Raw genomic sequence first — 18,503 nt, 5'->3', positions numbered from 1 at the left:
CAGAACAGGTTGGTGGTTGCCAGAGGTGGGGGTGGGCAAAATGGGGGAACGGGAACAAAAGGTATAAATTTCTAGTATAAAAGAGTCATGGTGACTGTAGTTAATAATACTTTATTTTATATTTAAATGTTGCTAAGGGAATAGAATTTCGAAGTTCCCATCACAAGAGAAAATACCTTGTAATTACAGTAGTGATGGATGTTAACTGGACTTATTGTGGTCATCCTTTGACAATATATACAAATATTGAACGTTGTACACCTGAAACTAATATAATTTTATACGTTAATTATATTTCAAAAACATAAAACAAGCGAACAAAATGATTGCAAATTCGGGGAACTTTCTTGAGGTATATTTCTTTCTAATATTTGACTTTCTTTTCTTTTACTGAAGTACAGTTGATTTACAATATCGTATTAGTTTCAGGTGTACAACGTAGTGATTCAATATTTTTATAGATTACACTGCATCTAAGTTATTACAAAATAATGTCTATATTTACCTGTGCTGTACATTATGTCCTTGTTGCTTATTTACTTTATACATAGTAGTTTGTATCTCCTAATCCCCTTCCCCTGTCTTGCCCCTCCCTCTTTCCCTCTTCTCACTGGTAACCACTAGTTTGTTCTCTGTATCCACAAGTCTGTTTCTACTACTTTCTACCATGAAACAGGTTTTTCTGCCAAAGATCCCCAGCTGGAACTGGAATACTGGAGACAACATCATCTGCTTTGCTGAATTAAAGCTCGGATTTATCGCCCAAGGCTGTTTGGTGCCAGGCTTGTGTACCTTTCTAACATCTCTATTTATTGAGCAAAACAAGAAGGTAACCTTGGAAACTGATGTTGAATCTTGGCTCTATCCCCATGTCCTCATAAATTAATATCAGAAATAGAAAATAAAAATTGAGGGAAGCAAGAAGGCCCCAAGAAATGAGATATGACTTCTACTTGAGCTGGGAAGGGATTGAGACATCTAGATTGAAGTCCCAAGTACCACACTGACCTTGAAGAAGTTGTTTATCTTATTGTTGCCTAAGAATATTTACCTGCAAAATAGAAATCATAACCCTGCTTCCTCCCGGCAATCCATGACGTTATGACAGTAAATGTATTCATAAATGTAGAAGCACTTTGAGTTATTGAAGGTAGAAATATAAATAAAGGTTATGTTATTAGTGGAGAAATCATACATTTAAATATATGTTAAATACCAAGTAATTGACATAATAATAAATTATATTCATCAAAGAGAAATAATAATACAAATAATATTAAAATCTAATTTTCCAGGTTATTTTGGGATATTCTATGCAGTAATAATAATAGTAGCCACATGTTGAATGCCTACTGTGTGTCATGCATTTTAAGTACATTTTGTGTTTCCCTCAATATTTCAAGGTAGTATCCCAGTCATGGACGCTAACTAATAGTAAGTTAGTAAGTAGCAGATGTAGAATTGTCTGACTTACAGTCTCACCACTATGCCCCGTGCCTCTGGCTGTTAAATATCTTCTCCCAGTCTTCTACATCAGGTCTTTTTTTTTTTTTTTTTTTTTTACGCGGGCCTCTCACTGTTGTGGCCTCTCCCGTTGCGGAGCACAGGCTCCGGACGTGCAGGCCCAGCGGCCATGGCTCACGAGCCCAGCCGCTCCACGGCATGTGGGATCTTCCCGGACCGGGGCACGAACCCGTGTCCCCTGCATCGGCAGGCGGACTCTCAACCACTGCGCCACCAGGGAAGCCCTACATCAGGTCCTTTGATACCTTTGTTTGAGACAAAATAAATGGCTAAATGGACTACTGGGATGAAATACTGTAGCACATAGTATGCCTTCCAAATGCCATCTCTGTGAAATGCTCTGGGAAAGATGTTCTAACCCTCATCTGGGCCTGGTATCCTATTGTCCAGAACCTCTCCAGAGAGACACCTTTCTCTCCATTTAATTATGCATCCACCTTTGCCTCTTCTTGGCTTCTCTTTGCACTTTATTTCCTTTGTCCAATAAATTTAAAAAAATCTGTACACCTTTTCTGGTCTCTTCCTTGGTGCTGTTAAGGAAAAGCAAAAGAGGTATAAGATTCAAGAGATACTCTGATCAGCAAAATGCTAACCGGAAACCACAGCATTCTCTAGTAATTCCCCCTGTGAATGCGAGGAGATGCCATATACAGAGAAATAAAATCGACCATCAGGCGGTAGGAATGAGCCTTGGTGATGATACAGCGAACATGCTTTAACCTTCCCTTAGTGGTCACTGTGTGTAGCCCAGGAAATGGCTTGTGAGGACATTGCCTGTGTGTTGTAAGCTTAGAAAGTGCAGGATAACTGCAATACGTGTTGTGAGGATTGTGATTTTTAATCTCTGTGTCTAGAGAAAATAGAGTGTGAACTCTATATGAAACCTTTGTCTCCTTCATGAAAATATAGAAGGTAAGAGATGTACAACCTGCCCTGTTGTGGTTTTATTGCTGTTGTTGTTTGTTGGTTTTTTTTTTTTTATTGTTTGTTTATCTAAAGTTGGAACCTCCTCAGTGATGATGGTCACTTGTCAATATTCATAAGGTGGCTTTTGGAAGATAGGAATTAAGAGAGATTTGTGGTCATGAGGATTTTTTGGTGGCGGGGGGTGAAGTCTGAAACTCTCTTTCAGAAATTCTAAACAGGGCAAGATTTTTGCATGTTGTACTCTGCTCTGGTGATTTAGATTCTGTAATTAATTAAATTAATTAACTAAAATTAATTTAGTTACTTAAACCTACTAACTTAGGTTTAACGATCCGGATGCTAGTGTCTTATGTCCAATTTTGCTCAGATTAGGCACTTAAACTTTCTCTGTCAGTTTCTGCATCTATGAAATAAGACTTGCTAATCTACTCATAACCTGATTTTATCCAGGTATTGAGTGAATATTTGTAAAACTTCTGGGCAGTCAGATTAGAAAGCCTTAGGTCAATGCCATGTATTCTGACTCTGTTGATCTATATTGATTATATGGTGAGAAATCGTAGTCTGAGGAGCATCTCCAGTTGGTTCTAGGCACAGAGGATTGCCTTAAACTTAAATTTAGATTAGATCTAATCTAACTGATTTTTTCATGCTCCCGATTCTACTGTCCAAATCCAAAATCCATCTTGTGATCCTGTTTCCCGTTCTGATTTAAAAAAAAACTGACTCAGGTCCATCCACCTCACTACAAGTAACTCAATTTTGTTTCCTGTTATGGCTGAGTAATATTCCATTGCATATATGTGCCACATCTTTATCCATTCATCTGTTGATGGACACTTAGGTTGCTTCCATGTCCTGACTATTGTAAATAGTGCTGCAATGAACATTGTGGTACATGTCCCTTTTTGAGTTATGGTTTTCTCAGGGTATATGCCCAGTAGTGGGATTGCTGGGTCATATGGTAGTTCTATTTTAAGTTTTTTCTAGAGTCTGTCATACAGAGTGAAGTCAGAAAGAGAAAAACAAATACTGTATGCTAACACATATATATGGAATCTAAAAAAAAAAAATGGTTCTGAAGAACGTAGGGGCAGGACAGGAATAAAGACGCAGACGTAGAGAATGGACTTGAGGACACGGGGAGAGGGAAGGGTAAGCTGGGACGAAGTGAGAGAGTGGCATGGACATATATACACTACCAGATGCAAAATAGATAGCTAGTGGGAAGCAGCTGCATAGCACAGTGATATCAGCTCGGTGCTTTGTGACCACTTAGAGGGGTGGGTTAGGGAGGGTGGGAGGGAGATGCAAGCGGGAGGGGATATGGGGATATATGTATATGTATAGCTGATTCACTTTGTTATACAGCAGAAACTAACACACCATTGTAAAGCAATTATACTCTGATAAAGATGTTTAAATAAATAAAATGTCTTTATTGCAAAAAAAAAAAAAAACACCTGACTCAGGACATCTTCATCTCTATGGCTATTTTTTACCCTCTTGCAGAACCTGGAACATTTGGATTAGCAGCAGTAAGCCAGTTTCTTTGGTCATGAGGACTTAGTGACTTGAACTGCACAGGGAGAGGACTTTAAGAAAGGGGGAAAATGCAAGAGAGTCAGCTGCATCTTGAGACGGTGATGAGGTGTATTGGAAAGAGGTGGTCCTTTTTATTAGCAGGGCAGAATTTTTTTGTTTGTGTGTTTGTTTTTGTTTTGTTCTTCCTAAACCACAAGATGGCCATCTGAGGAGTGTTTCTGAACTGGCCTTAACTCTCCACTGCCGTGGTGTTTCTGAGTTCCTAGGAATTCCAGGCTTTCATTGGAGATTCTGGGCTTTAAGGGGCCCGTCGTGCCCTGTCAGAGCAGCGTGGTGGTGATTCTTATGGCTGTGGATGGAGGAGGATGCAGATAGAGCAAAACAGAATCCCTGGGGGTCTTACACAGATGTCAGAGATGAGTTACTCAGCAACATCTGCCCCCCCGCCCCCAGTTAGACAACATTTAGCTTTTTTTTGAGAGAACTCCTTTTGTCACATCCCCCATTTCTCTAGAAGCCTACCACTGCCCTTGATTTTTACGTTCTCATTTCCATTGATCAGGATGGCTTTTTGAGTTTATTTAAACCAAGAAGGGTTCTGATACTGAGCAGAAGTCATGAATTTTTTCATCTTTGTGGTATATGGTTAGTCAGTGAGTAGAAAACTAATATGTTCTTTAAAAAAATCTTACACAGCCATACCTAGGGGGAGACAAGTTAGACTCCACATTATTCTTACCATCTTATTGTTCCTGACGCAAAAACCAGTCTACCTTGCTGAAATTATTGGAAGAAGAATTAATTTCCAGCAGGAGGCGTGGATGCCATCTGGGGAGGAACTAAGTCGTGATGCTCCTCCTTCACCCTGGAAATAGTTGAGATGTATGTTAGAGGTTTTGTTCTTCCTTTGACATTTCTCTAGTTAAGCACGAGGACAAATCTCCTTTCTGGGACCTGAATGCAATGGGTACTGGTTTGGTGCTGAGCAGAATACTCAGTTTGTATATTGAATATCCCATCCTCCACATCACTGTGCCTCATGTGTGTTCCAGATCTGCCCTAAAGAGCCCTGGCAGAAACATTTCTTCAGCGGCCTGAAGAACAAAATCCTGACTCAACGCCTCTCTGATGACTTTGCTGGAATGAGCTTTCCTGATGTTTGCCGGTAAGTTAAGGGAAACACTTTCCTCATTTTCGTGCAATGCATTCTTTCCCCAGTGTCCACAAAGGGCTCACTCTAGACCAGGCTCAGTGACAAACACAGAAGGTATAAGGATGAGTAAGTCTGAGTGTCTGCAGCCGGAGGTTCACAGTCTGTGCGGGACAGGTTCATCCCTGTCCCAGTTGGTGCACTGGCTCTGCGTTACTCCAGGATGGATTCACTTTCAAGTGAACATTCCACATTTGAGAGGCTCTCCCTCTGCGGAGGGGGTGGTGTCCTCCCAGGCAGAGAGCACAGAGTGTCCGTCGTATTGTTGTGAACTGGTGCTCTGCTGTCCTCGCTTGCCTCACGATCGCTTGTCTTCCTTCCCAGGCTCTGCTTCGTGAAGATGCACCTCATGCTGATAGCCATCGAACACAAGTCCGTGTGTCACGGTTACTGGTACCAATGAGACTTCAAATCGCTTCAGAGTCTTTGAGGAGAATCTTTATGATTAAGATTTGTCCAGACGTACAGCCATAACTAAGCCTTTTGCTCTTTGCTGAGAGCCGGCCTCAGGCTCTCAAGGCGCCCAGGCTGCTCTGGTGCATTTAATACTGTCTCTAAGGATTGAGGTTAGAACGGTCACCCTAGTGGGTGGGCAGGAGCTCTGCCTTGGTCCCTGTGGCCTTGCCCCAGTTGTGTCTCATGATCCGGACACAGAAGAAATGGTCACCTTCTCAGATCTGTTCCTCAGTATATTACCAGATCTTGTAAGTCCTGACCATGAAATAGAATTATTTGTGATAAAAATGTTCCCACAAACTCTAGCCTTAGAAACTAATCCACAAAATATGGGAATTTGGCCTGCTGGGCAAAGTGTGGTGTTGATAAAGGAAAGAGGTAACCTTATCAGACCATCAGCATTTCCTGAAAATGCATACTGAATAATATAAGAGAAGTTATCATATAATAAAAAAGAAAGTCCAGAGTCAGCCACAGTGATATAGAGATAAAAGATGCTGAAAAATAAAAAGTGAGGCTTAAGTGGGATGGAGAACAAGAAACACTTATGCTTCTGTGCGTTTTTTAGTGGAAAACTACCTTGAATTAACTTGGAATCAAGAGACTAGATTCTGATCCTGATTATGGTTTGCCAGCCCAGTGGCCGTAGAGAAGTGTCCATCACCTGTAAAAGGAGGGAGTCACATTAATTAATCCCTAAGACCCCTTCCAGCTCGAAGACTGACATTACCAGGAACCCTAAAATCATAGGGAGACAGTCAAAATTCAATAATTTTGAATGATATCAGAGGGACTACAAAGTATATGAAAGGCTAGAAAGAAGAAACAGTGTGTCAATTAGAGAGGATGTAGAAGGTATCTGAGCAGAAGGGGTCAGTGGGATACAGTACAGAGCAAGTGCTTAAGGAGAGTAAGGAATAGGACCATCCGGCCGGCTGAATCTTATTGAACAGTTCTGCCGTGCTCGTGGAAATCTCGAAATCGAAACCCATGTGCAAGTGCCCTTTCTACTGGAAATAGGTGAGAGTAAAGAGGATGGCATCTTAGCCTCACGAGCCGGGGAGTCTGGGTTTCACACCAGCCCAAAACGATCAGGTTTTAACATTTTGGGCCTTCAATGACCTGGGTTATGCATCGGAATTATTTGCAAAGTTTGAAAGACATAGAATTCAAAACCTCACTTCTGACTTTATAAAACCAGAATCTATGCATTTTTTTGAGTCCCCGTGATATAGTCATTTTATTCACTGGCGTTCAGAAACTGTTACACCAAATGCTCTTAATATCCTTTCCACATTTAACATCCTAGATTGCTATAAACTTTATTAGAATGACTGTCAGGACATTGTGGACCAGAAACATGAGTAAGCAACTGAGTTCTACATATATTCAAGAAGTTCTGGTGCTGTTTACTACCTAGCATACATCTACCTCCAATAAATGCGGCAGCTGCTCCAACACAGATTTAATTTTGGTTTCTCACCAAAGAGTCAGATGCACCAAAAGAATTAAATCCTGATTTGGCAAAGATATTGGTAATAGCAGTCTTACATGACTGCTACTTCATGACCGACACTGCTGTAGGCGCTTCACTTCCATTAACTCCCGAATCCTCCCAACACTGCTGTAAGAAGGGTACAATTAGCCCCGTTTGTACAGAGGAGAAGCCAAGAAAAGTTAAATAATTTCCCCAAGCTTGCACCACACCCAGGGGCCAAGCGAGAATGTGAACTTACTCTGGGGGCGCTTCTGATCACCAGGCTGTGCTAAGTCCACCACAGTCACTGTACACGGGAGGAAATGGGGCATCTCAAAGCTGGGCTTCAGGCAAGTATATTGAAAAGCTAGGGGAAAACCCATTTTTTCTCACCTTTTATTTTTTCTTCTAACTGATGCACTCGACTAGACTCTAAGGTGTGCAAAAGTTCTGGATAATCCTCAGGATCTCTCTTAGGGAATAATTTGTCACCCGGTAAGAGGTGAAGCTGGATCTGACCCCGGTTAGAGAATGTTCTGAGTTAGTTCCAGTGGCCTGTGTTCGCTAACAGCAGCTGGCCGTGATTCATGAAGGGGGTGAGGGGAGGATCAAGCAGTAACTTCTTTGAAAGAGGTTCACCTCTTCTTTCAAATGCAACCAGAGAAATTATTATGGCAGTATCTTCATAACTAAGCATTTAACATGAGTTCAGAGGACCCTGCCTTTAAAAAAGGAGGTATGAAGATACAACTTAAACATATGCTTGTTAGGTAGTGAATATCAACCGATGATACTGGGGCGGGGGAGGCACAACTCTGTCCTTTCCTTTTCAAAGTCAAAAGCAGTGATTCCAATGACATGTTAGTGTCAGTCAGTCAGTACTCAGAAAGTGACACACGATGTCTCATGCGATCACCTGCTTGAGCTCAGCTCTTCCGCGTCTTTTGCTCTTGGCGTAGAGCTGGAGATCTCTCGTTGCACAAGCTCTTTGGTTTTGTAAGGCTCTGACACCTTACTTTGGCATATCCTAACAACAGACTAAGCTTTGCCCAAAGGGAGACTTGGCCTTTTTCCAGTGTGCATATGAAAGGAGGGGTGTGTTTTAAAGGAGGAAAGGAGTACTTTGACCACGCACAGATGAAGCGAGGGGAGGTGTAGGGTTGTAAGACCTCACCATGCTGGAGGTCTGAATGAAAGGAAATGAAAACGGGAGATCCTGACCAGCAGGGAGAAATGTGAGGAACTCAGATAGTCACCATGGAGCACCCTATCAAAACATATCATGGATGAAGTTTATAAGGCAACGTTTTCAAACACACAAAACCATAATAAAATAGACAATCAAAATACTCAAGTAGTGTAGAAATAGAAACAATTCACGTGGTTCCTGCTCTCAAAAATCTTGCAATCAAGATACACAAAAGTGAAGTCAGAGATAAACAAGTTCAAAAATTGTGTAGGCAAATAAAAGGAACTTTTGAATCCAGCTAGTTAATTAGATGAATTTAATTTTAAAGGACAAATAGCCTAAGGATGTACACCACTAGGATGACCGTAAGACTAGCAACCGTGTGGCCTTGGCCTCTTTGGCCTTGGGTAGCTTCAATCAGCAAGGCTTCCTGCATCTGAATTGGTTTGACCATTTCTGATGCAGGACACAATCCAGGGAGTGTGTGCAGCTCAGCTGCTGGGCTATGACCTGACCCCCCTCAGTAGATTCAGCAGCAGTGGATGAATTAAATGCAGTCAGATTCACATTTTCTACTGTAAATTTTGGCGGTAGAAAGGGATTGAGTCCTATTAACTCTGCAACTTAGAGAATCCTTTGGTAAAAACAGATATTGCCCCAGACATTGGAGGGGAAAATTACTGTATTATTATTTTCTGTTTCCAGTGGGCTGATACTAAATCCACCTGCTCAAGTTAAGCTCCGTAAGAACACACTAGGGTTCTTTATTGCTGAATCTGCAAAGGATGTCAAAAGGTAAATTTTTTTTTATTACTTTAACGGGGAGAAAGTCCTAAAGCGAATACAACTTAATGGCAGGCAGACTGAGTCAGCCCCGTGTTTCTTTAGTGTGAAGCCTCACATCAGTCATTCTTGATTTGCTTTCATTGTGCAGAGCCTTCTTTTACTGTGCCGTCTGTCACAGTGATGTGTATATGCCCGAGCTAATTGGAAAATGTAGCTGCAAAAGCAAGAATCCTCGACACAAGACAGGTAACTGCGCTTTCTGCCTGGCTGTCCTCAGCCCAGCGTCTGGGGGCGTGGCCAAGGAAAGGGGAGGGACTCTATCTCTTAAAAGACAATGTCCACGTGAACTTGGCCAAGAAGTGGCAGATACTTCCCCACTGGGCATCCAAGACCTGAGAATCACTGTTTTAGAGCTGGAAGAAACCTTACTGGTTCTCTAGTTCAGCCCCTTCACGGGCCATGCAGATGAGCTCTGAAAGAGGTTCAGTAATTTTGTCCAAAGTCACATAGCCAGCTGGAGGCACCTTCCAAGTCAATCCCAGACACGTCTACGTCACGCAGGTCTTCCCACCTTCAGTCTAAAAGTTCAGCCTGTATCTGACTGCTTCGTTGGGTATAAGGATACCCCCTCATGACCATTTCTGTTTTTTTAAATTTTATCGGGATGTCTTTGACATACAACATTGTATGAGTTGAAGGTGTACAACATGATTTGATACATTTATATTGCAATACGATTGCCATTGTAGCATTAGCTAACGCCTCTATCACCGCATAATTATCATTTCTTCTAGTGTTGCGAACAAAACCATTCCTTGAGTGCTCTCTTCCTTAATGGATTGTAGGGAACTTAAAATTTACTCATTCTGGCATAGTGATGAAGAAGTGAAACTTTCCCCCTTTGCTCCAGCTGAACTTGATAGCTCACCAACAACCCTTACCACTTAAGGCAGGAAGAGAAAAGTTATTTCGAGCATTCATGATAACTTAATCGCTTCTGGTTTGAAACTTAGTCTCTTCCAGGTATGTTAAGATTGTTTGGGTAAAATCCCAGTGTTTCAGCATTTAAACTTAATTCAGAATTTGAATTTCCTATCAGGGCTCTCCTTCTCTCTAAGGTTCTTCTCTTCTCTTCTTCCCAGTAGTATTCTATCTAAATGCAGGAGAAAACTTGCCTAACCTCATGGTATTCTTGTAGTGGACAGCCAAGCATCCTTTCATGAGAGTCCTCCTTACTGGTTCCTGAGGTCTGTAAGTGTCGACTTCTGTGACCTCTGCATTGGCAACCAGTAACTCTGTTCCTCCTGGATTTAGGTCACCTACTGTCGTTTGTTACTGAAATCCATCGTCCCTGCCATTGCCTCTGGTCTTTTTTTTCAGATAGGATTTTCTTTTTAAAAAAAATTTATTTATTTTTTGTTGAAGTATAGTTGATTTACAATGTTGTGTTAGGTTCAGGTGTACAGCAGAGTGATTTAGTTATATATATATGTGCGTGTGTGTGTATATATATATACATATATATATGTGTATATATATATATACACACACACGCACATATATATTTTTTCAGATTATTTTCCCATATAGATTATTACAGAATATTGAGTATAGTTCCCTGTGCTATATAGTAAGTCCTCATTTATCGATTTCATATATAGTTGTGTGTATATGTTACTCCCAAATTCCTAATTTATCTCTTCCCCCTACCTTTCCCCTTTGGTAACCATAAGTTTGTTTTCTATGTCTCTGAGTCTGTTTCTGTTTTGTAAATAAGTTCATTTGTATCATTTCTTTAGATTCCACATATGAGTGATATCATAAACTATTTGTCTTTCTCTGTCTGACTTACTTCACTTAGTATGACAATCTCTAGGTCCATCCATGTTGCTACAAGTGGCATTATTTTGGGGATTTTTATGGCTGAGTAGTATTCCATTTTATATATGTACCACATCTTCTTGACCCAGTCATCTGTCAATAGACATTTACATTGCTTCCATGTCTTGGCTATTGTAAATAATGCTGCAATGAACATTGGGGTGCAGGTATCTTTCTGAATTATGGTTTTCTCTGGATACATGCCCAGGATTGGGATTGCTGGATCCTATGGTAACTATGTTTCCTTTTTGAGGAACCTCCATACTGGTCTGCATAGTGGCTGTACCAGCTTACATTCCCACCAGCAGTGCAAGAGGGTTCCCTTTTCTCCACACCCTCTCCAGCATTTATTATTTGTAGACTTTTTGATGATGGCCATTCTGACCAGTGTGAGGTAGCACCTCATTGTAGTTTTTAGCCTCTGGTCTTGAGGTCTGCAAAGTCCCCTTTTCCTTTACTCCTAGTCTTTTTATTCCATATGTTATTTTGGTCTGTCTGCTCTGTGGGATTTGTCAGTCTCCCCACATTCGCAGGTGTGCACGTCAGGATGTGGGAACCTAGGTGGTGCTCTCAGGCCCTCTTCTGCTTAAACACACACATGCCGCCATCTGCTCTTCTCTAGTCATCTTGCACTGTTACTAAATACTCCTCTAAGTGCGCCCACCAGGATCCATTTGAAGAGGGTTTTCCTATGGATTTTCTCCCCTTACACACCATAAAATTATCCTGTGTTCCTTGACTCACCACCTCTCACCTTCCTGAGACACCAGGTGTGTGTGTGTTGGTTGGGAGGGACTAAGTGTTTTCTCAGGGGTCCAGGCTCTGTCATTTTTGGGTGATAGCTTTATCGAGATATAATTCAAATACTATGAAGTGAATACCAAATCCTTTTAAAGGGTCCAGCAATTCAGTGGGTTTTAGTATATCAGCAGATTTACGCCACCATCACCACAATCGATCTTAGGACATTTCCATACCCAGCAGCAGTCATCCCCCGTCCTCCTCTTCCTGCGCCCCTGGCAACCACTAGCCTACTTTCTGCCTCTACAGATTTGCCTCTTCCGGCCACGTCATAAAGAGGGGGTGATTCAGTACGTGGCCTTTTGTATCTGGCTCCTTTCACATAGCCATGTTGTAGCGTGTATCAGTACCTCACTTCTTTCCATGGGTGAATAATGTTCCACTGTGTGGATACACTTCCTTTTGTTTACTCATTCATCTGTCAGTGGACACTTGGATTGTCTCCAGCTTTTGGGTATTGTGGATAATGTTGCTATGAATATTGGCACAGAGGTATCTGTTTGAGTTCCTCTTTTAGCTTCTGTGTATACATCTAGAAGTAGAATTGCTATATCAAATATTAAGTCTATGTCTAATTTTTTGAGGAACCACCATACTGTTTTACACAGCAGCTGCATCATTTTACATTCCTACCAGCAGTGCACAAGAACAAGGGTTCCCATTTCTCCACATGCTAACCAACACTTATTATTTCCTTTTTTTAAAAAAAATAATAGCTGTTCTAATGAGTGTAAAGTGGCATCTTATTGTGATTTTTAACTTAATTTCCCTAATGGCTACAGAGGTTGAGCATCTTTTAATAAGGATCTTACTAGCCATTTGTATATCTTCTTTGAAGAAATGTGTATTCAAATCTTCTGCCCATTTTTAAATTGGGCTCTTGTCTTTCTATTATTAAGTTGCATTAGGCGTTTAAATATCCTAGATACATGTCCCTTATCAGATATGTGATTTGCAAATGTTTCCTCCCATCCTGTGGTTTGGCTTTTCATTTTCTTCAAATAATTTGAAGCACAAACTTTTTGTTGTAGCACCTCTGGACACCAGGGGTGGTATTGTCGTTCCTTGTTGGATTAGTGGGTTAGTGGCTTGGCTGGACTATTTCATTGAACTCTATTTCCCCTGCAGTGTGAAGCCTCTGGTGTTGCCTATCAGAGAGTATAGCCTTGGGATGCACATAGTCACCCTGGGATGACAGTGGTTTTAACTGGGCTCTTTTTAATTGTCTCCTTTCCTGACTCTCTGTTAAGCTCTCTGCCTCTGTTGGTATCACACCCAGCTCTTAGGCTACGCTCATTGGCTGCCAGAGACTCTATTATTTTTGACAATACCCTGAAGCAGATATTGCTTTACAATATTATCCAATTAAATTTGAGCCCCTTTGCAGGAGTAGTTTCTGAGGCTAGTCTGAGGTTGGTTCTGACCCTGAGAGAGCACTTATTCGCTGTCTCTTTCCTGGTTCACTATGGTCAATCCTCGCAAATGGTTTACCTTGTTGTTCTCATGGAGCTACCAGCATCCACTTAATGATTTGCCACCCAAATCACCATTGTTTTCAAGAACATCCTTGGGCTTGAGCTTCTCCACACTCTACTCCAAGTCAAGCCAACTCCCTTGGGAAGAACATCAGAGCTCTCTATGGTAGTGGCCTGCCTCTCCCTCTGGGCAGAACCTCTGAGCCACTGCCCAGGAGCTGTGGGGTAGAAACGGTCGTCCACCTCTCTGGAATTGACATATCTGCTTTTTGAGCAGGTCTCTGGGCAGTGGCGCTAGCTTCTGGACTTGGTTTGCCTCTGCGACTGGAAAACCTCGGCCTTGGGTGCGCGCTGGGATGAGGCTATTAGTGCTCCATGGTTTTCACCCTGTGATGAGTGAGGGCTGCGTGGAGGAAGGGAGCCCCCAGCCTCTTGGCTGTGCTCACCTGGAACTTAGCCTCTGCACCATGGGGCTGGGAGAATGAGAAATGCCGGTGCCCTGCCCCTCCCCGAGACACACCGTAGCCCTCGCCTGGAAACTGGAGGGAAGGGTAGCTCTGTGTTTCCGGGCCCAAGTACCCAGAATGGAGCTTCTGTCACACTTAGTTGGGGTTGGAGGAAAGGAAGCCGTTTGTGTCTCAAGTGCCTGTGGCTCTTGTAGCTCTTCCTAAGGTTTGGTATAATTTTTTGAATAAATTGTCTACATTTGCTACATGCCTGTAGGACAATTTCTAGAGATTTTAATTGGGCTTGTATGTGTGTGTGTTTCAGTTTTCACTAGTTACTGTTGTTTCATGGAGGAGCAAGCCCATGGAACTTTTCATGCTTCCATCCCACATTCTGAACTAAAGGCTCTATCTTAACCATATCTATTTTCTCTGACTCTTTAAATTTTTTTGTGAAAATCTAAGACAGTTTTGGGCATAGAAAGAAACTATTCCTGTGCCATTTGCTGAAATCCCTATTACCTAGAGGGCTTGCAACGGAACGCTTGACTCTGAAGAATACTGTTAATTAAATGGGCTTCAAGAGCCTATTTGGGATTCAGAAGTTAAACATTGACTCTTTTGCATTCTATAACAATATGAATCATTCTTTTTCTGTAATTTATTTATTTTTGGCTGTGTTGGGTCTTCGTTGCTGCGTGTGGGCTTTCTCTAGTTGCGGTGAGCGGGGGCTACTCTTCATGGCGGTGTGTGGGCTTCTCATTGCGGTGGCTTCTCTTGTTGCGGAGCATGGGCTCTAGGCATGCGGGCTCAGTAGTTGTGGCTTGCGGGCTCAGTAGTTGTGGCGCACGGGCTTAGTTGCTCCGCGGCATGTGGAATCTTCCCGGACCGGGGCTCAAACCTGTGTCCCCTGCATTGGCAGACGGATTCGTAACCACTGCGCCACCAGGGAGGCCCAATATGAATCATTCTTGAGGCAAGGGGTGAGGCTGACTAAATGGAGAAATGTCCCATTAAAGAGATGTGAATAAGAAAGAAAAAAATAATACATTAAGAGTATCGTCTCATTACACATCTTTATCCCATATGGAAATTCAGCATTGTTTCATGCAGTAGACATATCCCTGTAAACACAGCGTACAAATCAAACTTTTGCACATAAGTTATACACTCATATGCATGCACTGCTGTCAGTCATTTTGCAAAACAAAAACTTTTATAAATTGAATAATCATTTAGCTGACTTCTAAGTGTGTTTTGTTATAAATATTTTAAAGCAGGAAGTTAGTTGGTGTATAAAGATGGAAAGATTTTTGTTTAAAGAAAAGAGCTCTGCATTCATATTTGTAGATACGCCAAATTTCACCCACTTCTATAACAGGTAATTTATAGTATCTAGGGAATCAGTAAGACTTTCAATTTATAATCTGGCATTTGATCTTCCCCAGAACCTTTCATTCTTCTCATAATAGAATCATTTTTTTTTTCTTCTTGCTCCATACTGATCCTCCATCACCACTTCTACTACATCCAGGACAACTCTAATTAGTCTGGTACCAAGATTCTTAAATAGCAGGCTGAGTGAGCCAGCTGTTCTTACTTCACTCTGCCAGACGATGGCAGCAGAGTACCATGAAACGCTCAGGGTCTGGTAGCCAGGGGAGTGGACTTGTGTGTGAATTTGAACCTGGAGAGTTAGTTCTAGCCAAAAATGTGCCAAAGAGGACATCATTGTAGAAGGGGACTACTTGGCCTTATAGATTTAAAAGTCATGATAATGTCTTGGAAATAATTCCAGAGAATTAACTTTCTAAAAGGACTAAGGAACTTACCAATAGATGACAGAATAGAAAATTTACTGACTTAGAGTTAGCTCAGATTTCAGGTTGAATACTTTACATTTCAGAGTCAGATGAAATGTATCCCCGGTCCACTTCCTTTAAAGAATTATCTCTTCGTTGAGTTAATTAAGCTTGCTCAGCCCCACCAACTTTTTCCACCTCCTGTTCTCAATGAGAAGTCAGAAGACTTGAATTCTGACGGCGGCAGTGCCACTGACTGGATGCGGTTTAGGGAAGACACATCACCTTCTGGGATCTCAGTGTCATCCTTTTGAAATTCAGCAGTCCTCATCACTGCTGTGGCTCTTTTCAGTTCTGATGTTCTATGATTTATAATCCCTCTTCTTTGATCACTTCCATTTTTTTTTTTTTTTTCTGACTAGAACCATACCAGAGGTTCTCCCCTTAAGTTCATAATCTAACATTTTAGAGAGGCAGCAGGGTGCAGTGGTTAAAAACGTTGGATTCTGCATTGCTCACTTACTTCTTAGCTGTGTGATCTTAGGCAAACTATTTAAGCTCTCAGAGTGTTTCAGAGTGTTTCATTCTGTAAAATGTTGGTGATGATGTTACATATCTCAGGGGTTAAATGAGACTGTTAGTACATAAAGAGTATACAGGTTGAGTCTATTCATATAGAAAGCAGTAAGAACAGTTCCTGGCAAATAGTAAGTACTACCTATACGGTAATTATCATAGAACCCGTGGGAACACAGACTCAAAAAAGAATCTCGTTGTTTTTCTCATCAGTGAAATTCAGTTGAAATAAGAATTGGCAGAGAAGTCCTGGTAGATTTTACTTATTTGAACCCATTCCCAATGTGTTTTGGATCCAGAGCATGAAGACCATGCATGGTAGGGCCAGCCTTAAGAGCAGGGGGAGTCATATGTGATTAGATAAGTTACTGGGCAGAAACTTTGCCAGCTCCAGCTAAACAGCTCGCTGCCTGCCATTTCAGCAGTGAATTCTCTAACGCCTGAGATTTTTAGAGTCGGGGTCCTCAACCAGGGCAGGGAGAAGCACACACCGGTCTCTGTACGTGATGGCGTGGAGAGTGGGCAGCGGGAGAGTGGCCTTAGGAAAGCTGTGTCCAAATTCCCCTAATCCTCACCCCCTGAGAAAGGCTTTAGATTCCTCCTTAAAATGTTAATGTTTGTGATGGAGTCACGCGTAAATGAGAGGGGAATTATGAAGAGGAAATTGGAAAGAGGGCGTGAAAAGGGGTCGGGGATGGGCAGAAATGATAAGAAATAGTTTGAATAGGAGGTCCAAACTTGAATTGACTCTACTTCATAGTTTTCTTTAGGTTTTGCCTTGGGTCATTTTTTTCATCAACATCTCAGACTAAGTGACCTCTTTTAAGAAGGGAGTCAGCCCAGCCAGTGTTCCCTAGGGATGAGCATTCCAAACCTGGAAGGTTGAGCTCTAACCGCCGCAGTGAATCTACCAGCTCATCTCTCTAGCTTGGCTCTCCTCCTGCACCAATGGCTATAGGTAGGAGAGAGAGCAGAGGTGTTCCTAAATGCCTCTTCTTCTCTAAAGCAGGGCCACGGACCACACGTCCACCCAATTCCAGCACAAAGGAAAACAACCCGGTAATAGTCCACAGAGACCATCCACCAATATCCTGCATTCCTGTATTCACGACAGTTGCCACTGTTCCTGTAGTCAGTCCCGCCGTTGGCTGGGGGGCTTCATTTTCTCGAGTCCTTGGTGTCCATCTCCACGTTGGCCGTGGCCCTCTTTATTTCTCATCCCAATGATTGAAATAGCGTCCTGGCAGGTTTCCCCACATGTAGCCTCTCTTCAGGCCAATCCATGCCATCTTTCATGGCTCTAAGAATTTTCTTGAAGTTCTGATCATGAACAGATATATAAATAAAAAATAAATAAATGGATGAATGTTATGCCTACTTTCACAAGACGAAAGCATTGGCTTGATCTCTTGTCCTACTGCTTCTTCAGCTCCTGAGAGCAGTGTTTCTTATCCAGAATACATGGTGTCACTTCTTAGGTGTGTCACAATGACTGGTAGATACTAAATTTTGCAACAGGTTAGCTGTTTAGTAAACTGGAGCAGATTCAGTGTCAGCCACATAAGGCAGGAATTGTTTTCACTCATTTGGGCTATGATCATATTTCCTGAGGGAGGTCGAGAGGAGTAGAATTAGTGCTCTCCATATGGAAATCACATGCGAGGCATGTCTTAATATGCAATCCTGTCACGTGTGCCAGGAAAGGAAAATGGTTGCCTATAGCTGTCAAGGAAATCACTTCTTGAAGAAAAGAGAAAGATAATCAAATGCTGGCCGTGCATAGGACTTTAATTTATTTTTTTTCAGTCACCCACAGGTCTTAGATGCCATGTCTTTTTTGATGTCTAAGGCTTTATTCGGAAACCCTCTTTAGAATATCCATAGAGAAGAAGTCATAGTAAGCCATGGCAAGCCATTAACAGTCTGGTTAGGGCGTTAGGCAAAAATCCATTTCATTTTTCCTTTGCCTAAAATCTGAAAACGTAATTACTTGGACACTGTCAGCTGTAGCTAAATAGATTAAAATATAAGTAAATCAAATGATCAAGTGCTCTTAGAGTGAAATCAGAAAAACTTCAATTGCTTATCTACTGCCTTGAGAGACGGGGACTTTACTTCCTAGTTTTATTTTATTCTTTGGTTTTTCTCCCAGATGTTTGAAGCAGCAAAGAAACTGGGAGAAAGGGCAGTAAAGAAACTGGGAGAAAGGGCAGTAATCGTTGCACGTTCTTAACAGCCCTCTCTGCAACCTGGTAGAGAGGACACTTTTCAGACTTTTTTGTGAAGTTCATTAGGATTATAGAACTTAGAGTTGAAGGAAGCAGAGACCACGTGGACCAGTTCTTTTCCCTTCGGGCAGGCAGCACACACAGCGGGAGCCCCCACCCATCCTCACGAGACTGCACCTT

General features: G+C 41.9%; 1 protein-coding gene across 1 annotated transcript in view; it reads left to right on the top strand.

The window, feature by feature from the left end:
• The window catches only part of KCNU1 (potassium calcium-activated channel subfamily U member 1), a 168,441-nt gene that overhangs the window by 77,962 nt on the left and 71,976 nt on the right, over positions 1-18,503 (top strand). Inside the window, exons 17-21 of the mRNA XM_033415052.2 lie at positions 677-829; positions 5,049-5,161; positions 5,531-5,599; positions 9,034-9,123; positions 9,263-9,360. Of these exons, the coding sequence (XP_033270943.2) occupies positions 677-829; positions 5,049-5,161; positions 5,531-5,599; positions 9,034-9,123; positions 9,263-9,360 (523 nt within the window). The remainder of the gene's footprint in view (positions 1-676; positions 830-5,048; positions 5,162-5,530; positions 5,600-9,033; positions 9,124-9,262; positions 9,361-18,503) is intronic.

Source organism: Orcinus orca, chromosome 21 (genome assembly GCF_937001465.1).
Source record: "Orcinus orca chromosome 21, mOrcOrc1.1, whole genome shotgun sequence".
Classification (NCBI taxonomy): domain Eukaryota; kingdom Metazoa; phylum Chordata; class Mammalia; order Artiodactyla; family Delphinidae; genus Orcinus; species Orcinus orca.
This window is presented reverse-complemented; position numbering and strand designations above follow the sequence as displayed.